This window comes from Ambystoma mexicanum, chromosome 3q (assembly GCF_040938575.1).
Source record: "Ambystoma mexicanum isolate Mex_15411 chromosome 3q, UKY_AmexF1_1, whole genome shotgun sequence".
NCBI lineage: Eukaryota > Metazoa > Chordata > Amphibia > Caudata > Ambystomatidae > Ambystoma > Ambystoma mexicanum.
In genome coordinates, this window is record NC_090926.1 from 1,106,990,989 (window position 1) to 1,107,017,138 (window position 26,150).

General features: G+C 47.3%; 1 protein-coding gene across 3 annotated transcripts in view; it reads left to right on the forward strand.

Moving 5' to 3' along the window:
- STXBP2 (syntaxin binding protein 2) overlaps window positions 1–26,150 on the forward strand; it is a 669,892-nt gene that overhangs the window by 402,527 nt on the left and 241,215 nt on the right. For all 3 annotated transcript variants that reach the window (XM_069603863.1, XM_069603862.1, XM_069603864.1), the window contains exon 13: window positions 9,110–9,190. In XM_069603863.1, the coding sequence (XP_069459964.1) occupies window positions 9,110–9,190 (81 nt within the window). The remainder of the gene's footprint in view (window positions 1–9,109; window positions 9,191–26,150) is intronic.

The window sequence follows — 26,150 nt, forward strand, 5'->3', positions numbered from 1 at the left end:
CAGGACTGGTTGGTGTCTCTCGACTTCAAGGACGCTTACTTTCATGTGCCGATCCATCCCAAGCACAAGAAGTACCTGAGGTTCGCGGTTGACGACTCGTGCTAGGGAGAATTCTCTGTTGAGGCTAATTTCCCAAACCTAGTGAGTCCCCCAGCAGCTTTGCTGGATTTTTGGGGTTTATTTTTTTCTCCTGCTAAGAGTGAGACTCTTTTTCTCCCACTCTTAGGCATGATTTAAGAATGTCCTTTGACTGTAAATGTGTTTTATGGGCTATGGGGTCTTTTTCTCCATAGGGCTTCATTTGTTTTTGGTATATGTGTTACACAGCACCCTCAGTGCAGCAACACAGGGGTGTCATAGTGACCCCCAAACATAGACTCCATACCCTGGGACTGACTACTGTCTCCCAGGGCATGTAAAGTCACCATTGGCTTTACTAGTCTCAAATTGTGAACAGAACCAGTACACACCATCATACTGTGGAAGTACTGGTAGGGGTAATTTGATTACCCCTGGGTCTGTTTTCCAAGGGGGCACTATCCAGTCCCCCCTTGTTGAGTTTCTGGCTGGTGGCAGTGGATACCACGCGAAATATTCCACCAGAATATTTTCTATGGGATTTTCCCATTGATTTTAAATGCACCACTTTTTGGTGCAATGTTAAAGATACAGCCGGGTTATTTATTTAATATTTATTCCCCGGTTGGGTCTTTTTGCCAGGACTCGGTTTTAAAATGGCGTTTGTGTTCGCCTCTGAAACAATAACCCAAGTCGAGCCCTTTGTTCCACTTTTTGGCGGGCTTCTGCACAGAAGGCCTCCAAATGGTGCCACTCTGTCTGGGGTCTACAGGATGTGTGGGAGGGGGATTAGGCACCCTGGACTGAATTGCCTTGGCAACTCAAGTCGCACTCTTGTGTGATTGGCCCAGTGGTGAGCCGCCCGGCTCACCACTTAGCATGTTTGAGTGACAGCTAGGCTGTTGAATGGGGGGTTTTCTGCATAAAAGCAGGGCTTTGGGGAGTGGAACTTCAGAATTCACCACAGGACCTAAAGAATCCGAAGAGGGGAGAAGCTGAGCCATCTACAACGACAACACCACCGGTGGAGCCCTGCTGTACGAACTCACCACTTCCCCCGACGACAGAGGAGATCTTCTTCCAGGAGAGTCTTCTTCCCTTTGAGCTGGTGGGACCAACCAGTTCGCCTTTTTCGCCTTCCTGGACGTCGCGTGGTCGAATCGCCTGTGCCAAGCACCCCGGCGGCCGGATAGCCACGCTTCACCACTGCAGCAAATAAAAGGGTCGTACCTTTTAATCAGGAACTCTGCGGCTGGTTTCTTCCCTGGCAGTGCAACGACCTCCAGCGTTCTTCCCAGTCGAGATTATCTCTTCCCCTGGTCGAAGCCACGACTTGCACCCGCTGCCAGGAACAACTGCCACCGCTGGAGCTTCCTCACCATTTCAGGAACCTTGTCCCGCCTGGTCTCCCTTGCAACAGATTGTCCCAGGTGTCCCGTAAATCCTTGACTTTCTAACTGGGTTGACCTCAGACCTGCTAACTTTGCCTTTCTGAACTGATCCAACCTCTTTTTGACTTTTCTGCAAAGACTTTGAGTGCATTTCCACTGTGTGATCTTGGACACATTCCGCCTTGCTCTCTCCAAGTGTGGGCCTGGCCTATGAACTTTTGGCTCTACAGTAGACCCTGCCTTTCTTGACTTGCTGTGGTTTCTTAAAAGTGTTGGTACCTTGTTATTTCCATACTCTGTCTTTTCTCTCCCTTTTTAAACGAATTATTGGAGTGCCATCTACGGTTACACGCTCACCTCTGCCTTGCTAATAAGGTGTGTCTTAACCTAGACTTGTCGAATAATTCACTAGGGAGGAGGCGTATATACTTATAGTGACTGTGTTTGAACTTGCTTGATATATTAGTGCCAGTGTATTTTCATAAATGTGTCTTTAAATAATTATATACTTTTATGCCAAAGCTCTGGTCAGTGTTTGCTTGTTCTACTGTATTTTAAGCCCTATTGTGTATACTCTATATACTGCCTAACTCTTCTTGAGAGAAGTCTGACTGCTCAGCCACAGCTACTAGGTAAATCTGGGTGGTGCAGACTGCTACCAATTGGGTTTACTGCTTACTCCTGTAGTCTTAAACTTTTTGCAGTGGTCCCTAAGGGAACTGCACAGGTTTCTGCCTAACAACTCGCACTTTCAGTTTCGGGTCCTGCCGTTCGGATTGACCTCGGCCCGAGGGTCTTCACCAAGCTCATGGTGGTGGTGGCAGCGTATCTCAGGAAAGTGGGGATTCACGTCTACCCTTACCTGGACTATTGGTTGATCAGGGCAAAGGCTGTTCAAAGCCATCCAGTTTTGGATTATGCCATATATTTGCAGGGCAGGGAAAACAAGCCTGGATTCCCACAGGAACACTCTGCTTTTCTAAGGAGAAATGGGGGGGCAGACCTACGAGACATGAAACTTTACTTTAAGGCTGCCAAACTGTCCTGATACCCCACCTAAGAGCACAGCGAGATCTCCAATGGGTTGCCTTAGACCACACACACATGCATCCGGCGACTGTCGGGGAATGGCTGTGGATCCCGAAAAAGATCACACATAGGATTCGGGAACACCTGATTCTGGGGACAGTCATGCATGTTTCTATCTCCAATTTAAGGGGGCACTGACGAGGGTGGCCTGGAGGGACTAGATCCAGAGGGACCTCACCACTTTTAAGAGGATCCTAGACACCCGGACTGAGGGGAAAGGGCTGATCTCGGCCATGTACAGAGCCCTAGGGGAAGCAGGCAAGAGGTCCACAGACAAACTAAGGGACAGATGGGAGAGAGACATGGGGTTGGGGGTGTTGGATGAACCTCTCTGCGGTAAACTCTGCAGGGGTGCCTTACAGACCTCAATATCATATCATGTCAATATAAACTCCACACAACCATGCTCCTACACAGGTGGCAGTATGACCCAGTTAGATTCTCCAGGATGTACCAGAATGTCAGCCCCTTATGTTGGCGTGAATGTGGGACAAGGGCAGATTACTGGCACATGTGGTGGGGGTGTCCTAGAATCCATTTTGGGATGGATCAAGGAGCTCAATGGCATCCCCAGAATGAAGGCTCCTTTATTGGTCTTGTTTGGTCTAGAAGAGGTGGAGAGGGAGTACTGTAGACTCTCCCTGAAGGCGGCGGGCCTCCTACTGGCCGCCAGGGCATGTCTGACGACCCGACGGAAAAACATGCGGACACCAAGCAAAAAGGAATGGATCAGTGTGGCTAAAAGTATGTATGCAATGTAACGAATAACAGATGGGCTCCAAGAGGTTGTACGAACCCTGGAATTGGAATGGGCAGAGTTTGTTAATAAATATGTGTCACCCGAGACTGAGTAGATATACCACTGGAGAATTGGACAGAAAGTGCCAGGACAACCACATCAAAAATACCACGCTCAAGGGTGAACGCACGTGGTTATAAGGGAAAAAGGGACCGCCGGAAAGGACCCAGAATCTTGTGGAACTCCAATGCAAGCTGACACTGCGACGGTATGATATGCCAAGGAGACTAGAGGGGAAAGAGCCATAGTTTGGGCGGGGGGAGGAGGGATGGGACGGCGCTAATGTTCAAGGTTCGCTGGTTGTGTTTTGTTGACGGAAGCCTGAAGACTGATTCAGACTCCCTAATAGGCATTTGTGCCTTTGTAACATTCATCTAATTATTTCTGTGACCTCAATGGAGGCAGTTTGGTTGTACCACTCTTGAAACCTTTGTAATAGTCTAATTTGAAAAAATAATTAAAATTAAAACAAACTAAATAAAAACAAACCGGCGTCCAGTCAACTGCAGTGCACGCGTGATGTACCAAAAGTAAATGGTACAAATCATGAACCAGACGAGCTGGCCGTACCTGATGGTAATTGTTAGGCAAGATTGCATGCAGTACCCTGTGGGAGACTGCACCCGCCGTGTCATCTAGGCAGTAGTTAACCCAACCTTTGGTATAAGCATGTACTACACAAGTTGGTAGAGTGACTGAGCAGCCAGGCATATCTCAAGAGACGTCAATGTGAGCTGTAGGGTTGTAACATAGACTTTCACAGTGACAAGTATCCAAATAAAAACGTATACTTAAGGTTTCTTGGTTAAACAATTATTTAACAGTCCGTTTCAATAAGCCTTCTTTAGAAGGGATCAAATATGTAACACTTAAAATATACTTCAAAAAATATACACACTCTGTCTCAATAAATCAGTAGATACCGATTTGGGATGGCACACACACTTCCTACAACCTGAGGTGACTTAAATAGCTAGGACAATGTGGGCATTGATATATCACTGGCACATTTACAGCAATACTGAGTGTGGTGTTTAAAAGGAAAAGGTTAGAGGGAAGAAACAATGGTTAACAAATGTTCTTAAGCAGGTAAGTACTTTTGAACCCCCTCCCCAATGCAATGTAGATGAACCCTTTCCCAGCTACACAAGTTATAGAATGTGTGACTTTTTGGAGGGATAGTTAAAGCACAAAGTCAGAGGTTAGAAGAGTCTTTCAGGGAACCAGGACAGCCAATGTCAATTGAGCAAACATCTAGGAGAGCTGAAGGACTTTTTTAAGTTAAGTAAAAAGTCTTGCACAATGTTTTATACATCTTTGTAGAAAATGAAATCACTTTTGGGCGCAAGCTGGGGGGCTTGTGAAGGGCAAAGCTGCAAGCAACTCTGCAAAGGCAACCAAGGCAAGTCTCAACTGAGAGCTAGCAAGGCTACACGACAAGAGGTATGTACCCCTTAGTTTTACAGTACCTTAGGTCTGAAGAGATTGGTTCCAGCTGGCTTCTTTCTGTCCCTGTTGTAGTCGGCAGATCCTGTTGTTCCTGGGCCTCAGTCGTGGGGACAAGAGGGAGGATGTCTAGGGGCTCCTGCACTAAGGTTTGAAGGTCGGCGGCAGCAATGGGCAAACTTCAGATCGCTGCATTTCGCAGTTTCAGCTTCTCGTGAATATCACCATCGCAGTTTTCGGATGCCTTATGGACTTTCCTTGCATCTGGGGTCTGGCACTCGGTTGAGTTGGCTCAAGCTTGGTCAGTCCTGCTTCATGGGAGTGCGGAGGATCTTCCTGGAGATCGGGTCCGACTTAAAGACGACACACTCGATTCTGGTGTTCCTCTCCCTGGCAATCGGTTCCTGCAGCAGCAATGGAAGTACAGCCATCTCCAAGAGGATTTCCAGATGAGTTTGTCTTGGGGTCGATTGATCCCACCAACTCAAGGGGAGAAGTTGTCCTTTGCAGGACATCTCTAGTCGAGGCTAATTCGGCGCTTCAGCACTGCAGCAGGCCTTCACCGGGCAATCCAACGGTCCAGGAGTTGCAGGAAGCATCTCTTCCAAGTTCTTCTTCGGATTACTTTATCCAGTGGTCGACTCTGCCTTCCAAGCAAAAGACCTTGCCGTTTATGCAGGTTTCTTCCATTCATTTGCAGCCTACCTGTCAATCCCACAGCAGGGTGGCTGTCCTACAAGGACAGCCAGCCGGCCAATCACCTTTGGGTGCATTCCTATAACCAAGTATACTAAGCACAGGGAGTTTCGGGCACCCCCCTTGCTTCCTGCCCTGCCAGACACGCTGGAGCCAGAGGCTGGCTTCACCAGTGAATCCCGCCAAAGACAAAACTAACAAAGCGACCAAACCTTGTTTGGTGCACAGACTACACTTCAAGAAGAACCTTTCCAACAAGAAATGGTGAAAAAAGAAGACAGGACCATTTTGACAAAATGGGCACCCATGGGTGCTTTACTGCAGCTGCAATTGCACCCCGCGGTAGAAACACTCAATGGTAGAAAAAAAAAGTATACCACTGCCACCAGCCATTAATTGTAGAAAGGGTAACATATCAAAAAAAAGAAAAACTAGACAAAGGGGATACTAAGTAACCCCTCGCGTACCCTATTGTAAGATAGTGTGTGCTGGATCTAGAAAGTTACAAATGTAAGTAAAGTCAATTCCACTTCACTGCACTTGGAAACAGTAGTTATCCAAGAGAAGGTATTTAAACCTTAGCAGAAATCCAAAGGATTTCTATGTGCCACTGCACTGAAGGTGCTGTGTGCCACAATGTAAAAATATGATGCCTATGGAGTTTGTCAGACTCCAAAACCAAAAGAAACGGTGTTCAGATTACAGAAAAAGACATGAGGGAGTGGGAAAAAGGTCTCATACTCTCCAGGATAGAAATTGAAAGTCCTAAAGTCCAGGACAATATCTGGGGGTCTCTAAGGTAGAAAGGAATTAGCCAATTTCTGAGAATTCTCCCCTACAGTAATCCAAGAAAAGCCAGAGAGATCTGCTAAGGAGCTGAAAGATGCCAAGCCCTTGAGAAGTGGTGTGTAAAAGGAACAGATACAATACATTAAAACAAACCTAATAAAAACAAACAAAACTGAACCATTAACCACTCTCACAGTCCAAGCCTTATTGCTCAATCGCACTACCTTCATGTTGTGGCTATATATTAGTGTCTTCTCCTGTTCACCAGAATAGGGTGGCGTTTCGGAAACCTGCATAGGGCTGATTCTGAAAATCCATCCTAATAGACTAGTTGACTGTAGCTACAGTACTGGATAGCGAAGATTCAGGTCACGCACAATTGTAAAATCTTGGTTTGCAGTGTTTGGACTGATTTTCTATACTCTTGCCTGATGGACAGATGTATAGAAAGACAACATATATCGTGACAGGGACAACTCTGGGGAGCTGTACCCAAACCACTTCAAGGTAGCAAGGCGAGTTGTCTAGGCTAAGTCTCTCAAGAGGTGGTGAGCTTGTAATGGGTCCTCACAGAGGCATAGACAGGGTAGGGCCTGAGTGGGCAAGGACTGGCCAAAATCTGTACATGCCCACTCAACAGCGCTGTGTGGAAGATGATATTGCCACTGCGGTGGGCCCAACTACATTATCTTCAGCATTCTAAAGGTACATAACCACACTGATTACAATTTTTGGACAAAAGCACCTAATTTTAATTATAAAGAAAAAGCTGACGCGTTATTCGACCATAGGTCTTTTTCCAGACTTATCACTTACTTCTAGAAATCTGGGTGAGGCCAATTGGCGAGCGCATATAGTTCACAACATAAACCGCACTTGCAGCATATATTTTTTGAACATCGAAGGTTTTCAGTGGACACAAATTACCCAAAACTGGGTTTTAATAAGGAAGTCATAAGCCTGGAAAAAGACCTGTGGTCGAAACACATGTCGGCTTTTTCTAATGGGTGCTTCTGTTCAAAAACTGTAATCCGCGCAGTCTGGTTATTTTTCTTTAGAATGCTTATACTTGGGACTCTTGGAGCTTAAGATCCAATTCGGCACGGCCACCTGCAGCAGATAAATAATATTGAGAATTGAAGTAATTAGACTCTTCGTGAAGTACAACTTGATGAGCGCTTTAGTCTTATGCTTCACCTTTTGTAAATTAGCTTCAGGCCCCATTTACCTGACAATCCTGGCTACGTCTCTGGGTCCACAAATATCACACAGTGAAATAGTCCAGAAAAAAACCGGTACAAAAATACTTCTTTACTCACAGTGAAAAATGACTAACGGGTAATATTATCCCTCGATACTAAAAATCAGATACATGTATACAATTACTGAAGTAGGGCAAAATACATATCAAACCCCTGAAAAGAAAGGTACAGATCAGTATTTGCACTAACAGTCCACAGAGAATATATCGTAACTTCAAAAGTCCATCCCTAAGATGTATGGGGCCTTGTGCCCAAAAGTTCAGCAAAGTTCCATACAGTTTTGAAAAGCTGGAAAAAATGAAGGTATCGTCTCTGGGGGTTCAGGGGACGAGTTAAACTAGCTAACAACTGTGTTCCCAACTTTCAGAGTGCTTCTGTGACGGTAGCCCAAACTCTGAGCTGGTCAGCCACAGGGCTGTCCTGGGGCACTTCGGAAGGCTCTTCTTTGTAGGGCTTCGAGCTGCTGTCGAGAATGGATGTTCCCTCCAATCCAGGGATCGCTACTCCTTAGCAGGACTGCTGGAGATCTTCCACAGGACAGGGCTCTGCGAGGGAAGCAGGAGAAGATGGTCCCAACACCTCCTTCCAACGCGTCCACGGTCTCCTCGCAAGTCACTGGACAGGAGTCTTGGCTCCTTTGGTTTCTTCTAGGATCTCTCTAGAGTGGATGCAGGGGTCCTCTTTATTTTATTTATTGGGCCCAATCAGGACCACTGGCAGCAAAGCTTGTTCGTTCCACTCAGACAAACTGGCACCAGACAGTCCCATCCCACTTCCTGGCAGCAAAAACACATAGCCCTCCAGTAGCCCGCCAAAAGCCTCGGTATTCCTGGGCACTGGAAGTCCATATAAGGATTTTCCTGGCCTCACAGGCCAGCAAGAAGGCTAAAAGACAAGATGGCCAAAACACAAGCGAAAAACGTTGTGGCATGGCCATGTTTGCCCACTAACCACAGTTAGTAGTCAAACACGGTAAACGTGATGAGGCTAAAACGAAATGCACCAAATAATTGTGAAGTGTCACTGCTGCCACCAGCTTGTCCATTTAGCACACCTAGAGTAACCAAAAATACTCTTGACTATTAGTCTAGGGCAAAACAAAAAGTGTGCCCCATTGTAAGTTGCTTTGTACAATGATAAATTATCACAAGTGAAAACAAGTTACTAAACTAAGGGAAACCATGCTTCCCAGTACTGACAACCTGAAGGACATGTCTGTTTCCCCATAGCAGATGAGCAAAAGCCAGTGTAGTGAAGCTTATGGCTTCACTGCACTGTAAAAAGAACAGGTCAGATACAAAAATAAAGCAAAACGTTTGGGGATACATAGAAATGGAAGGAGAGGTCTGGAATCTTTCCTAACACACAGCATGTTTCCAAACCATGGGAAGAGTTTGAGTGGGTATTTCAGCGGTTGAAAAAGAAGTGAACATTGTTATCCTAATTTGGTGTGAATGGTTTAAATTGAGAATTAGATTGAATGATTTCAAATTTCAGGCCTCTTCATCCCAGGTATGTAGATTTAATTAACTCTTATGTATTGCATTCTTCCCTTACAGTATTCCACTCACTTGCACCTGGCAGAAGATTGTATGAAGCACTTCAAAGGAACCGTGGAGAAGCTGTGCGGTGTAGAGCAGGTTTGTCCACAATCCATCATGTCAACTGCTGGAGATGGTGGGGACTGGTTGACTGACGTGCGGGTAGTTATTGTCCACAGTACTGTTTCCTATGATTAAAAAGAGCCCTCAAGCTCATGCCATAAACCAATGGTTTTCCAGAATCACTTCTGGTGTAGGGTTCTAATAAATAAATCTTAGTGGACCTGAAGCGGTTTACCACAAAAGACTAACCAAACTCTCGCTTGATAACAAGGACAAGCAGTAAGGTTGAGACTGAGGGTATTGGTGATGTGGTGTAAGGTACAATTTCATGCAATACATTGTCCATGCAGGCAAGTACACACCTAATTTCATTTTGCAATACAAATGCAAAGAACTAAAAGGGAAAAAAAAGAAAATATACACACGTGCAATCAGTTTAGCTTCCAAACAACTGTGATGCACTCAACACTTTAGAATCCACACATTTAGCTAAACATAATAAGGCCAAACCCTAACCCAGAACAAGTCTTCCACAAAGTTCAAGGTAAGTAACCCAGTTTAGCCTACATAGGGGTGTTTCAAAAGTTTATTATAAAAAATACAGGGCTCAATGTGGTAGGTGGTCCTATTCAGTGATCACATTTGTATGATTTTAAACGTATGTAACCTGCAAAGGAAAGGGGCAGCTACCAATCTGTTGTCCAGGGGGACACCAGTCAGGACTCCTATGCCCTGGAGGTTCTACCCCCAAAAGCAAAGCAAAGCAAGGCTAGGACTTGGCTTCAGGCAAGGCCTTTACACCCAGTGTTATCAAATGGGGACCAGGGTGACTTTAAACCAGCTATACAACCCAGTCACAACAGTGGGAACAAAAGGCCACCCCATGGAGCTCGGGGCTATTAGGACTGCTCTCCATGAGTTTTGGGTATTGGACGTCCAACGTTTGCAGGTGCAGTGTTCTTCGGATGACAACTCTAGCTGCTGGATCTGGTGATTCAGCGGATCCCATCTGTCAGAGACCTAATGGTTTTGGAGAGCATAGGCCTGACTCGGTAGGAAAAACGTTTGCTTTCACTCTGCAGGCACAACAACTCAGTCCTTTAGGATTCAGGCACCAGCAGGACTCCTATTTTTGAAAAAGGGCAACAGAGCAGCCATGTTCTAGGCATGTGAGGAAGATGCACTGCTTGTTTCGCAGATCCAGGTTGCACACGATCCAGACAACTAAAGAAGACCAAACTCAGCTACAGGCGCACAACTCTTCAGAGGGAGGACAATCTTGCAGGACTTAAAATTAGTTGGGCCCTCTAGTTCAAGTGAGGGAGGTCACGTGGAAGGTCTCCTGTCGGGTCTGTTTTTCCACTTCGGGGAAAAGAGAAATCCCAAAAACCAAAATGCTGATTCTTTTTTTTGTCCGCTTTTTCTTTTAAACCCATTTCATTGCATATGTATGTGGGGGTAGACCCCCATGCAGCTTCCGCCCATACACCCGGACATTTATTTTCACACTAACCCACACGCTCTCGGTATTATATATATATATATATATATATATTATCATTCAGCACTTTGGTATTTTCCACTGAGCAGTAATGGGCTGATACTCTTGAAGTTAAGTCCCTCTATGTGCACACTCCAGAGAAAAAACAACCCACTAGGGAAATAGGCCCAGAGATAGCTTTGCAAGGATAACAAGATTTATTTGTATAGAGAACAAATGCCAGCAAAGGACTCTGCTGCTTGAGAGCGCACTGGCCTTAACAGTTACAAACATCATCTTTGGTGCCACCGATTGGTGGGACCCTACACATGGGCCTGCTCCATAGGGGATGCCAGGCAGCAATTGGTTGGTTCTTGTTCTGGCGATCAGCATCCATGTGGGTCAGCTGGGCTCATCCTTGCAGTGAAGGTCGGGTCACACATTAAGACATTGTTTCCATCTAAACTAAACATACAAAGCTCGAATATTACTCATCGTGGCAGGCACTTGGGCGGCATGGGAAGTGATGCCAAGGGAGTGGAAGGATAAAATACAGTCAGGCTGACCCCCATATTCAGGGCTTCGTTAATACTGCAGTTCCCGCACTCAAGGTCCCCACCCTGGGGTTTGATCTTTAATTTATCTCCCCTAGTAACTCGTGTTATGTGGGGCATGTGTTCTTGCCTAGAAGAAATATTGCTGCACATGCTTATATCTCCTGCGGACACCTGATGAGGGTTGGGACCTGAGGGTCGCATTCATGTCAATAAATGCAAAGGAGTATGGGTCAATGCGATGGGGCGAGGCTGGCTCCCGCCTGGTAGGGTGGGGATGAGAGCCCTCCTGGCAGGTTGGTGGAGATGAATGGATGCAGCGCGGAACTTAATGCTGTGTCACGCTCCTGTAGTGCGCATTCCGGTGTAAAAATATTGGCAACATTAAAGGGACGAGAGAGAAATTGACTTTTGTGGGAACAAGGCTCAAGCGGAGCCAGCATGTTGTGCAGAAATTGGACTTTGTGAACCAGGAAAGTCAGCAGCACGAGCCTGCAGCTTGTCCTTTCTGGGCCTTATAGAAAATAGAGTTGCGGGTTATGGGCATTTCTAGTGTTCTGCACCTACTTCTATACGCTGCAGGGCTGCTATACAGAGCCCCGATGAGGCAGATCTCTCCCTCCTTGTATGTTTTATATTACTTCAAATGGTGTTCACCCTATCTAGAAGCGCCTAGGGGGGGTTGGGATAGGCTAATTTTCATCCCAACATTCCCCCCTTTCGTTACTTCTACAGTAACTAATTATCCCCCCCCCCATTTTTTTGCTCTTTCGCGTGCCTCTCTGCTTCATCCCACGCAGGTTTCCCTTTATGGGCATCCACGCTCTGCATACACTTCTTAAGCTTTACCCAAGTTGTGCATACTGTTCAGGTGTGCATGTCATGTATATACATCCACCGTCCCCTGCTCAGTCCATTTATACTTCTCTCATTTTCAGGGTCTGGGGGAGGTAAAATAGTCGTGTGATGCAGGATGTCTACCTCGTCGCCAAAAGGGAGGGCGACCATGCAGTATTTGGTGCCATCTTTTTGTTCGGTTTGGGTATCTATTTTGTGTGTATCACGAGGCACTTTATTAGTTTTCCCAATTGTCACCATCATTGCGCTATTAGGTACTGCTTTGGCACAACAGCAGAGACCCAGTTTGCACGTGCAGACAATCACCAAGATAACCACGATGATGGGAACCAGCATCTTTATCAATGTTCCGAGCCATGCTGTGACGCAGCTGAAAGCCATAGTAAACCAATGTTCTTCCTGGACCCCAGCTTCCTTTTTCATTTTCACCCCGAGTTCATGTACAGCACCAATGAAGTGTGATAGTGTCCCATTTTCAGCATCTTCAGAAGGTACGAAGGTGCAACATGAACTCCCAATATTTTTGCAAACACCACCCTCCATCCCTGTCAAGAGGTCAATGACTTACCTGTTCTACATTGTCATCAGTCTAAGGACCCTTAGTTCCACTTTGATGCATAGAATCCCTCTTCTGTCTCGTTTGCCAGTTGGATCAGTTCTCATCTAACAATTTGGAGCCATTTGGCATTGGCCCTTGTCTGGATGCTGGGCACTAAGATGCAAAAAAGTTCTCTGCTGAGTTGTAGAGTTTATAGTAGTCTGGTATTTGTGCAAGCAGATCAGATGAATCCTTGGATATGTACTTTGATGATCTTCTCCACCGGTGCAGCTGCCCATAGTATTTTGTCTCGGGGGACATGTAGAGAGTTGTTGGTGATAGTTCAGCGTGTGGAGGTTCTTCGGGGGCAGGGGTTGCAGTGGGATCTTGGAGCATGGCACCCCCCCTTTAGATCCTTTTCGGGTACAACCAGCAGGGCTGAGTGTAATGTTCCCATTGAACAGTAGCCCCTCCAAGAAGGTGGAAGGTGCAAATACGCTCTCGAACCGCAAATACAATAATAGTCCATTATGGCGGCCGTGCCTTTTTTGAGATCTGGGATCATAAAAGTTCTGTTGCATTGTGTGTTCGACCCAACAGCAGTTGTCCCTTCGCTGAAAAAGCACATTTCGTAAGATTCTGGTGGGCATATTTTTGTGGGCCTCTCCAGGGCTATGACCCAGGTCAGTTTCGTGATGTGCTCTTCTCACACTTGTTTACAGGTCTGCGCAATGAGTGCAGGGATTTCTTCACGTCCCCCAACAGTCCTTCTGCCGTGCACATATACATTACTTCTTGCCATTCGTTGTTGACATATTGTTTTCCTTCAGTATGGAGGTGTGGTTCCTTGAAGCACTTGGGGTTTCTCAAGCTTGTTTTGCATTTTCGTGGGTCGGGATCGATGAGCTCTAGATGTGCACTGCGTGCCTGAAAAGTGCCTTTGAACCTACATCGTGCAAGATGAATTACACATTGTGTTTTTAACCTGGGCACTTCTTGTGGTACTAAGACCTTGAGGCCACCCCAAAGGCATGCATTATTAAGGAACAAACGTAGCCACTCCCATTTAGTCATTCACCTTCCCATTGCACTCATATCGGAGTACCAGCTGTTTCAGTGCTCAGGATGGCGAAGGCCTTCCACTGCATCGAATCCTAAACCATGATAGGCATCATATTTATGTTGGCGTGTTTGCCTTTTCCTTCTATTACTGCGCAAGGGGATCCTTCTCCTCACCAACATTGTTTTTTGAGAGATGCTGGTGTTTCATAGAGACAATTGTATGCATGGTTTTAGTAGTTGAAACATTAAACTGTTACATAGTGCGGATTGGGAGTTGCTATAGGTGACATTTGTGGTATTATACATTGTGCGATTTGCCACCACAGCGGGTTGTTTAATATCCACTACAGGTGTGCTTTCATTCATTCTTTCGTTTGGGGTTGAGTGAGGAAAAAAACCTTTGGTCGTATCAGGGAAGGAGGTAGGCGTTTGGGATTTAAACACTAGGGAGGGAGTACGGATGGAATTGGGGTCTCTGGTGGCATTATAGTTACATTTCCGGCTGATATAGTAACATTTATGACGGTTCTTGTTTTATTTGGATGTAAACTTGTGAGGTTCAAGGATGTGCTTCCATTCCAGGTCCACTTATATCTGTCCCATGTCCATTCACCCCCTCCCCCCGTTTCTTTTATATGCCAGCCCAGATAAGACGTTCTTCAATGCAAACATTAAAACAGTGAATAAAATAACTATAAAATGCAATCTGCAATCATAGCTGTATGCTCTCTACACCTACTTCTATCTACATTTGACGAATCTCCCAACTGTATCATCTCCATAAGAGAACAGGGCGGGTAGAAAAGGGGTTAGGGATGTGGAAAAGAGGGAAAGAGAAAGTTTTCGTTTCTGTAGCTCATGCTCTAGCAGCAAGGCATGTCTTGTCTTCATTTCACATGCACAGATTTAGATGATGTAGAGCTACTTATGTTGAGTTTGTGTTGTTGTTGTTAGTTGGTATGCCTTGCGTGGCATTCTTTGGGGGCTTTGCGAACATCTGAGAGGTGTATCCAATACCTTATCCCCTTTACTTTTACTGCCAGAGGGGTGGAGAACACCACTTCATAGGGTCCATGGAATCTGGTTGTGTTCCATTTTTTTCGGACAAAACCTCTGATGTATATCCATTCCCCGGGCAACAAGAGTTTGGTTGGGGTGGTGTCAGTTAGTGAGGTAGTTGTAGTTTCTCTGTCTTCTGTGTACGGTGGTGCGAACTATTTCAAAATGCATCTTATTGCACGTGTGAGTTGTTAGGTACGGTTTAAATTCCTCTCCTAGTACGGTGGCAGCTCTGTGAGCATCTGAAGCTCTGCTTACTGGTGACAGTGGCGTTTGCATGCGCCGACCAGTCACTATTTCAAGGGGCCAGGTGGTGGTCCTTGCTGGGCTGTGTGCGCAACTGGAACAATTCCTGGGGTAAGCAGTACACCCATTTCTTTTTTAGGGTGTTGTAGTTTAGAAAGTCTGCTCTTAAGTAAGCACTTTATTTTTTTCTACCACCCCATTTGCTTGTGGGTGGTAAATTGAGCCCTTTTTGTGCATGATCCCCAATAGGGTAGTCACTTCCTTGAATAGTTCATTGAAAAAATGTGTCCCATTTTTGACCGTAGGACATCACACACTCCCTATCGGGAGAAGACATTTCGGACGAGGAACTTTGCAGCACACTTGGCATCAGGGTGGGCACATGGGCCTGCTTCCATCCACCGAGACAATGGACACACCACCACAATCGGGTATCGTGCCCCATTGCACCTATCTCCCATGTCTGCGTAGTCCATGTGCAGTTCACGGAAAGGGCCCACAGGGCGGGGTAATGTTCTGCGTCAAGTTCTCAGTGTCATTCTGGTGCTGATCACTTGACACATGGTAGATTGGACGACCATCTGTGTTAAGTGTTCCTGCAAATTTGGAATGAACCAATCTTCTGCCAGGTCTGCAGCAATGTGTTTGGAACTATGGGATGGAAAATGTAGCTGTTCAAATGTAGCTCGACAGGCATCGCAACCTTTCCTGTTGCCTGCTGTCACCAAAGGAGATCCGTGGGTGATTGGATGCACCCCTGTTTGAGAAAAATATCCTTTTCTTCTGCTGGTGTCCCGTGCTGCAATTCGATAATTTGTGCTATTGGGAGGGTTTGTGTATGCATCTGCTGTCTGGAGCGTTACAGATGTAGCAAGGACATATTCTGCACCCATATGGATTGGGAGGTATGCTGCTGTCTTCGCTGCCACATCAGCGGCAGCATTTCCCAATGGTACTTCGTCTGTGTTTTAGGTGTGAGCTACACATTTTACGACTGCTACCACAGAAGGCTCAGCGAGGGCCGAAATCAATGTGTTTAGTTGATCTGCATGTTGGACCGGGGAACCGTCTGCCCTTCTGAACCCCTTTATCCACCTGGATAGACCTGCATGCACCGTCATTGTGACGTACGCAAAGTCGGAATAAATGGTAACACAGCACCCCTTGGAAGCCCTCAGGGCCTCTACCAGTGCAACAAGTTCTGCTGCTTTTGCGGAATAATGCCTGGGTAATCTTTTCATGAGTGTTTTGTATTGTCTGTCCTCAAATCGCTTCACTGCTGCGCCAACATGTTTTTCACCAGTCTCCTGGTCAATGTATGCTGACCAATCAACAGAAAATACTTCCCCCTTCTCCTAAAGCACTGTCTTCGGCTTTGGGAATGTCATCCCCTTCCCCTTCATATGTCGCATAGTCATGCTGTTGCATGTCCTCAACAGTGCATAGCTCGGTAAGGAAAGTTGCTGGATTTACTGTCCTGCATCACACCACATGGATATGTGGACGTGATGAGATTATTATACTACTCTGTGTAGTCAGGGTGGATTTTGATCGTTGCAGTATTGCAAATAGTGAGTGCTCGACATATAATGTTACTGAGCAACCCATCACGATAGTGGAACTCTTTTCACTGCCAAAGGTTGCAGCTGCGAAGGCTTGTTTGCATGCAAACCGTCCCTGCATGATAAAATAGAGCGTGCTGCTGTAGTACACCTAAGCCTTGTGTCCCATGGAACTTTTCTGTGTTAACACCGCAGTCATGAATGTGAAAATAGGTAGAAGTGTAGTCTGGGGTCTCAAGAACTGCAGCTGTTGAAATTAAATCTTTTAGGTTATTAAGGCCAGTTATCGTTTCTGCTCTCCACTGAATTGTCGTTCCCTCTTTTTGTGCCTCCTTGAGGCCATGCAGGAGTGGTGTGGTGTACGCTGCATAATCTAGAATCCAGGCCCTGCAATAGTTGCAGAGCCCTAGGAACATTTGCTTTTCTATCACGGTCGTTGGTTTAGGAATGGCAAGCACTGTGGCAGCTCCATCTGGTATTATTCTCTTGCCATCTTTGGAGATGGGCTGCCCCAAGTAGAGCACCTCTGGTAAATAGTACTGGAGTTTTTCTATCCACTTTGTACCCTTCCTGTGCTAGTAGCTAGTAAGGCAATGGAGTCCCTTTGACAGCCGTGTTTGCTGTTGCTGCAGACTAGTAGGTCATCTACGTATTGAATGATCATGCTGCGCACCTGAATATTACCATGATATTCATGCAGTATTCTATTGAAAATACTGGGGCTTTCACAGTACTCCTGGTGCAAGCGATGGTGTTCGTAGCACTTTCCTCCTAGGGTAAATGCTGAAAGATAATGTGATCCTGGGTCAAGGGGCACTGAGAAAAATGCATTTTTCAAGTCTACCACAGTGAAATGGGTGGCCTGTTTCAGGATGCGGCACAGGATGGAGGCCGGGTTAGGGCAGAGAGGAAATTCTTTCTGTACGATATCATTAAGGGGGCACAAGTCCATGTTGCTTTTTTTACCGGATAGATAGTGTGTTGCATGTTGAAGTGGAGGGCCCTATAATCCCTTGCTGTAATAGGGCCTGTAATGTTTCTTGAATTCCCTCCTCTGCTTCTCTGGATGCGGGTATTGCTTGACCCTCTGGAGTACTGTACCTGGTTTTAGTGTTATTCTTACTGGTGTAACTTCCTTTAGCATCCCTACATCATGTGGGTTAGTGGTCCATAAGTGTGGTGGGACCTGCTGCCGATTACTCTCACAGAACGATGGTGCCCCGTTAACAATAGCCATGAGGGGGCTCGGTACCTTTCCGTATTGTCCCATGATGTCACAAGGGATACACATCTCGAGCACTATCTCCCCATCATTATTGTCCTCTTCAAACAAATCTTCATCTGTTAGTTCTCGTAGGGGTATATTGGGGTCAATGCACAACACTGTTCGCCATTGCCACCCAAGGGTATCTCTTCACAGTACTACAATACTTTTGGCGGACACCTGCAAACCCTCTAAGTCTAGTGATAGGATAGTCCTAACAACCACTAGTGCTACAGGTTGAAAAATTCAACGCGCAGGTACCCTCCATTCTTTCCTGGTAATCTGGGGCACCGCTCTGGCAAGCACTTGAATGCCATAAAACGAACATGACTTGGTTCGTAGGTATCCCTCCTCACCACCATCTCATTGGCCACCACATGTATCACTAGCATCGCCCAGAGGGAACACATGCCAGGGGTGGCACAGACAATTCCTCTATCTGTAAATTATATGGTCCTGTTTAGTTTGCTGAGCAGGTCCCTTCCCAGTAAGTTAACAGGGGAGCTTTTGAAGTAGAGGAGGGCGGCCCGCACAACCTTCCCTCCTAGCTTGACGTCTGAATCTTCTGTGTATGAAACCGTAACTACAGCCCCATAGAATCGCTGTTTCTGATGCTTGTTAATCTGCTTAGAACCACATGCTGTGCATATGGTTTGATATCCAGTGGTAACCGCAGAGTATTGCATCTTGTCTTTCGGGGACCGAAAGGGGACGTCGGCATAGGCGTGTCTGTAACACTATCCCTATTGTGATGTGTAGTGTACCCGAAATCCCTCACGCGCCGAGCTCCCTCAGATTGTTTTTGTCTGCCCAGATAACTGGTCACCCTATAGCGGAGCTCTTACTTAAGAGACATTGTTTAATATCCTAACAGACTCGTCGGTTATTTCCCCCTTAAGTCATTTCGATGCCAAGAACAACTTCGATGTAGACTACGGGTGACTTGTCTACGGCAGTGGTGTTCGGCGCCTGAAGCATCCACGTGGCTGGGCCTTCTGGCCGGCCTGTACAGTAGGGAGAGTGGGGTCGCGGTGGCCATATTTCCGGCATGTCTTTCCTCATTCCACCTCTTTACCCTATAGGTCTGGTCATCTTCCCCTTTGGCTATGGAAAGGACTCCTTTTAGGTTCTGTCCTAAGTGTAGATCTAGATACCCTCGGAAGGACGAACACAGGACCTGCAACTCCTGTCTCCCCTTAGATCACGACGAAAAGCAGTGTGCGGCTTGCAAACTCCTTCGGCCTAAGACCCTTAAGGAGTGCTGTGTAAATCGGTGGGCCGCGTACGGTATGTCGCGGGAGGAATCCTCTTCCTCCACCGCCACACCCGCTGAAAGTGACGGAGGCACCTCCGATGACCAAACATAGATTGCGGATGTGATAGACCTCGAGGCGGACACTTCTAGGTCCGCCACGGCCGTCCCCGACCCTTTAAGGCCTGACTCTGGTCCCGCTTTAGGGACAACAGCTGGCGACAGGGGCATACAAGCGCATTACATTAAGCGCACAATCCCTATAACTATTTTGACGGGTATGTCGAAAAAGGTGAAAGCGACAGCAGGGGCGTTGAAAATTTCGGCGGATACCTCGGATCGTACAGATCCAAAGCCTTCCCCTTATCCGTAACAGTGTCTTGCGACTGGGCATTCGAAAACAAACAAGGGCGCTACCCCTAAATCAGATTTACACGACGAAGGCAGTCCCCGGAGGCCGCAGTAGGCCCAAAAAACACGACTAGGCCTCAAGTTGAAAAACAGACCGCTAGGCCCTCTAACGCTGTGGTCAATAAATCTACCGATAGACCTTCAGAACCACTATGTCACGCCGATTCAGCGATAATCGAAGACCGCTTCGAGAGAATTACTTTGGTGGTTGGGCTTATTCCTGTTCCGCCGGAAAACATGGGGCAGGCCGCGGACAAATCTTTGAATGCGACATTGCGCCCCGATTTACACGATACTTATGAGGACAGTCCAGAGCCTCTTTCAAACACCCTGATAGACCATTTTCTGTACCGAAGGGAGGAAGACAACGCTTTTCCACTCGTAGGCCCTTCTAGGTCCTCTAAATGGACTAGAGAGAAATTTGAGGGGTGTATGGGACCATCTTGAAAGAATTATCAATTTCTTCTGACCATCCTTCCCCGAAAAGATCTCGGGGTGAGTCTACCCTTCAATATGCTTCACATTTCCATGAAGTTCAGCCTTCTGTCCCCGTCCATCATGAAGACATCGTCCAGATTGATACCTATAGGGACATCTACAGTGAGGATGAAGAACCTTCCTTCCTAAAAAAAATAAAAAATAAAAATAAAAAAATTACGAGGAGGACCAGGCAGAGGCCACGGACAATTGGGTAGAAACCCAGCAAGTTGTGACGGACCCATGGACGCTTTCACATCAAGATCAGGACACTGATGTATTGTGCCTGGATTCCTCCCCCTCCACCCCGGCTCGCCAGGCCTCGCCTGTAGACGACCAAATGGCCTTCAATACCATGTTAAAGAAGGCAGCTGAACATTTTCTAATCTCTACGCAAGAGGCAGTGCCTGAGCAGGACTTTGTAGAGGATATCCTTAAGGAGAAACCTCCCTCTAGCCAGGCCACTATCCTCCTCAATTCTATTAAGAGAAGATTGGCTCCTTCCCTAGTATCACCAGCTCAAACCCGGGCAGTGAATCCGAGAGTTGAAAAGTTGTTTCGGCCAGCTCCTTCGGATCCTCAATACATTAAAGGGCACGCCACCCCAGATTCTCTGGTAGTGACTACCACCCGGAAACGGGCAGGAGTACCCCTTGCTACAGGGGAGGCACCTCCAGAATCAAAAAGGCTTTATGCCCTAGGTAAACGTCTTACCTCGGCTGCCGCATATACTACGCGCATAGCGAATAACACTAAGCTATTGGCGAGTTATGCTCGCGCTCAATAGAACCTAGTACAAGGTGGTCTCCAAGAGGTCCCAGAGCCCACCAGGTCCAAGCTTCTCAATATTGTGGCCGAAGGCAGGCAAGTGAACCAGAATGTGATAAAGAACACTGTGAACACGACTGAAACAGCAGGCAGATCTCTGGCCCAAGGAACCTTACTCAAAAGGCATGCTTGGCTGCGTACCTCAGGGTTTAAACCTGAAACACAAGCCTCGCTCATCGATAAACCAATTGAAGAAGCTAACCTCTTCGGAAAGGCAGTCGATGAGACCCTAGAAACAGCCAAGAAGGAGCATGAGACTCTGAAGTCTCTACAGCAAATCACTCAAAGACCTTCCCCCCAGAGAGGAAATCATTCTCTGCGGTCCTTTCGAGGGCAGTCCCGTGCAAGTCGGAACAACTATGTCACGGGAAACTTCAATGCCGAAAAAACACCAAGAAGCCCTGCATACTACCCTCCAAGGGGTCAGATACGTGGCAAAGCCAGAGGTAGAGGCCCCAGTCCTAGAGGAGCCGCAGCCTCCGGTCAGAAATGACCATCAGATCCTGGTCCCCTCCCATGTCACCCCGGTCGGGGGGCGCTTAACATCTTTCCTCACGGCATGGGAGGGGATAACTTCAGACCAGTGGGTCATAAAGACGGTCGCCCACGGGTACTGCCTGGAATTCGCCCGATCTCCACAATTGAGACCACCATGCTCATGGCGCCTTTCACCGGACCATCTGGAAATCTTGAATCAAGAGGTGGAAGTGCTGCTGGGAAAGGACGCAATAAAGCCGTCCCTATTCTTCCGGTATTTATTCAGTGTACTTCCTTGTACCCAAAAAGGACCTCACCGTGTACCCTGTTCTAGACATGCGCCCAGCGAACAAGTTCATAAAACCTCAAAAGTTTCACATAACGCTACAGGAGCTACAAAGACTGTAGACCTTCTGTTCAGTCTGGGGTTCTCAATCAACGAGAAGAAATCCAGTCTAGTCCCCAGCCAAATAAAACAATTTCTGGGAGCTCTAATCCAGACGAAAGACTGCATCGTCTTCCCCTCCAACGGGAGGGTTCAGAACATGCTTTTTCAGATCCCTCCATATGTAGCCAGTCGGGAGGTGATGGTGCGCAAAGCCATGCGTTTGCTAGGAATGATGGCGTTGTGCATATGGTTGGTTCCCCAGGCGCGGCTGCGCATGCGTCCCATGCAAGAGTGGCTCAACAGCCAGTGGTGTCAGGCCAGCGGACAATGGGAAGATCTGGTAGTTGTCTCGCCAGCCCTCGTTCTCTCTCTGTAGTGGTGGTCAAGAGAGAACCTCTTAAAGGGGAAAACCTTCACCGCCCCTGCAGTGGAAGCCACTCTCACGACAGACTCATCTCTCACGGGGGTGTGGGCTCACCTGCTTCAGCAGACAGCACATGGAGTGTGGTCCCCTCAGGTAGCGTCCAACCATATACATTTACTGGAGCTATTAGCAGTGTTCAAGGCTTTAAAGGCCTTTCAGATGCAACTACAAGGGAAGACAGTGCTGATTCTAACAGACAGCACTACAGCCATGTATTACCTGAACAAACAGGGGGGAACTCACCCTCTAGGGCTATGGGCTCTCAAACACAAGATGTTTCTGTTGTCCGAACATGTTCCAGTGGAACTCAATCTTCTGGCAGACGTGCTCAGCAGAGATTTTCCTCTGCCCGAAGAATACGAATGGCGTCTGCATGAAGACATTGTGTCCAACATCTTCGCAGAATGGGGCGTCCCAGAGATCAACCTGTTTGCAACTCAGGAGAACGCCCAATGCCAAGACTATGCCTCCAGGTACCCCCAGAACCGCTCCAAGGGGAACGGTCTCTAGATAACATGGTCAGGGACATTTGTCTACGCACCCCTCCCCCCTAACCCCCCCCCCCTTCTCAACAAGATGCTGCACCAGGAACCAATTACCATGATACTGGTTCGCTCATCTGATTGAAATGTCCTTCTCCCCTCCAGTAAAACTACACTGCCCATACAACATGTTGTCTCAGGACAGCGGGGAGACCTTACACCCATGCCCGCAAACTCTGCATTTAGCAGCCTGGCTCCTGAGGTCATAGAGTTTGGACACCTACAGCTCCCTCAGAGGTGCATGGACATACTCAGGGAAGCTTGAAAACCTAATACACGTTATTGCTATGCCAGAAAATGGAAACGTTTTGTCATCTGGTGTAATTCCCAGGACGTCAATCCCATCGATTGCTCACCCACACACATTGTGCTGTACCGCACCCATCTGTTACACTAGGTTGGTCTTCAATTCCCTAAATGTTCATCTGGCTGCTCTCTCAGCCTACACCACATCACAACAAAAGGTGTTGTGGTGGAAGATACCGGTGATTAAGGCCTTTATGGAAGGGGTTAAGAGGATTTATCCTCCCATTTCTCAACCATCTCCTGGGTGGGGCCTAAATGTGGTTTTGACCAGGCTCATGGGAGCTCCCTTTGAGCCAATGCATAAAGCCAGTCTAAAAGACCTGACTTCTAAAACGGCCTTCCTAGTGGCTATCACTTCTATTAGAAGGGTTAGCGAAATACAGGCAATTTCTGTTCTAGACCCCTGTGTTACAGTCCACAGGGATAAGGTAGTTCTGCGCACTCGCCCAATATTTGCGCCTAAATTCATCTGAAAGTTCCATGTGAACCAATCAATTGAACTACCTACCTTTTTCCAGAATCCTACTAGGATGGCCGAAAGAAGCCTACACACACTAGATGTGCGCAGGGCAGTCATGTTCTACCTGGAAAGAACTAAACCACTGAGGAAAACAAACCAATTTTTCGTTTCAGTGGCAGCTGGTAGAGAAGGGGATCCTGTCTCTAAATCAGCTATCTCAAGGTGGATTGTCAAATGCATCACACTGTTAAACTTTTGCTAAGAGAGAACTGCCCTTTAAGCCTACAGCACATTCTACTCGGGGCACTGGGGCATCCCTAGCATTCATTGCAAATGTTCCCCTTGAGTCCATTTGCAAAAGCGGCAACCTGGAGCTCTGTACACACCTTTACAAAACACTATTGCCTAGACACTCATTCTAGGTCTGATTCTCAGGTGGGACAAGCAGTATTAAGACATCTTTTCTCTACTGTTCCTTCTCACAAACCACTTCCAACTCCGGGTACTGCTCCCTAATCTATGCACAGCATGTGATTCTAAGCAGAGTAACAAGCATCAGAAGACATGCATTACTCACCGTAATAGCATTTCTGATGATTGTATCTGCTTAGATTCACATGCGCCCTCCCTACCTACCTGCTCGGGGTGGAAGGAACATAGACATCTTAATACTTCTCTTTTCTTCACGTACTCACTCACTATAGACTTGGGATCCCTCATGGCAGAAAATATACAATCGGAGGGACCTCGGCGCATGAGGGATTTTGGGTACACTACACGTCACAATAGGGATAGTGTTACAGACACGCCTATGCCGACGTCCCCTTTCGGTCCCCGAAAGACAAGATGCAATACTCCGCGGTTACCACCGGATGTCGGACCATATGCGCACAGCATGTGAATCTAAGCAGATACAATCATCAGAAATGCTGTTACGGTGAGTAATGCATGTCATGTCACCTTCACATATACATGACTTTTCCGCCCGAGTCCACCATATAGATGAATTGCTTATTTCCTATCTGCCCCCACCAGTGGTTCCTCTTCTGGGTGCAAAGTCATTTATAGTACTGGACACGCAAGTGCTCTCTGTGGGCTGTCCTAGTCAGGGTAGGTGTCCGTTCCTGGAAAAGAGAAGGGGTTCCCCCCTACTACGGTGGCTCCTCGATAGGGGGCCGCTGGTGGCAGTGGCAAAAGGGTGTCACTCTCCCTCGACCTGTGGGTAGGGGCGGGTCTGGTGTTGCTGCATGGCTTGCTGCTATGGCGGTGGGTGATATGGGCCAGGGTTTTGGGGAGGTAACTGAGTTTATGCTCGGTGTATTTCTTAAGGGATCATGGTCGACCCGGGGTGGGGGTTTCCATAGGCTTGTTGATTGTAATTGTAGTTCCCACCCTGTCTGCTATGACCTTCTCTGGAAAAGTGTTCCCCACCTCCCGCATGAGCAAAAATGCCCCTGTCCGCCACCTCTTGGCCCCTTCCCACCAAATCCCCCTTCCTCTCTGCCCTCGGAACCCACCTCGTCCTCTCTGCGGCCCTCCTTGCCATTGTGGTCCTGTATAGTGTTGGTGTTCTCCTCACTGTCCTTGCCCGTTGTCTGCCCATACAGCTGCCATCCTTGCCTGTGTGGCAACGGAGGCACACCCTTCTCCCCTCTGTTCTCAGGCGGTGCTATTTTCACTGGTTTATTTTGGACTTGTTTCGCTTCCTCTGCCTTCCTTCTTTGAATAGTTTCCTTTTCACGCCCTTTGATCCTTCTGCAATGGTGCACTATGATACTTTAAATTTCAGGCTAACCTTTTGCTTCATCCCCTGCTATCTTATTGAACGCCTTCTGCACCTCCTTAGGGAGCTCCTGCTTCACATTAAAGTAAAACAAAGACAATGATTGATCCCAGGCGCTGGCCGTTTCTGCTCTCCACATTTCTTGAGCGCGAAGAATGTACTGCGCAGCGTCTTCCTCAGCTCCCATTGGGCATTGCATGATCGATTGTAAATCGGGAGTGTCCGGGAAGGTCCTCTGCAGTGCATCCCATACGCGTACCCTGATATTGTTGAACAACGCACCATTGTGGGAGTCATTACTTAGTGTTACTCCCGGGTACCCCGCTTTCACGCACACTGATTCTGCTTGATCTCCCACTGCGGATACTAACAACCTTTTGATGTCTTTTGATGGCGAGGGGCACCCATGAAGTGTGTTTTTCAAAAGCAGAAATCAATTTTCCCTGCTCCCTCACTGAGTTCGGGGAGGGCCTACAGATTGTTTTTGTCCATTTGCGGCCAAGGGACATAATAAGGGCGTCCTGCGCCTTTGTAAATGAAGGGTATTTGCAACTTTGTTTTCACTTTCACCATTTTTAGACCACTTCCCTTTTTCTTTGCCAACCCTATTCTCCCAAACCGTTCCCTTGACCTCTCATCCCACCAACTTTCTACTCTGTGTGGTCAGGGGTATTGGCTCAGCCCCTCCAGTTGTGTCTTCCTCTGTATCTTCAAGCACTCCAGTACTCCTCGTCCCCCCTCCGGGACCCTATATTCTCATACCACAGGCTATCCGTCTCCTGTTCTACATGTAAAGTTCTTATGGGCACACTGTCAATCCTGAATAGGAAGTCACTGGGTTTCCACCTATCCCCAGGCAGTATGGGAGGGGTACCTCGGGTCAACATCGGAGCCTCTGTCGCTCTTGCTGTCTTATAAACTGCTCGTAATCTAGCTAATTCGGTATGTGTGGTGGCCAATGCCACTTCAAGGTCTTTAGCGCTCACCCCTGTATGAATGGACACCGCTGGGGAGCAATGTATGGT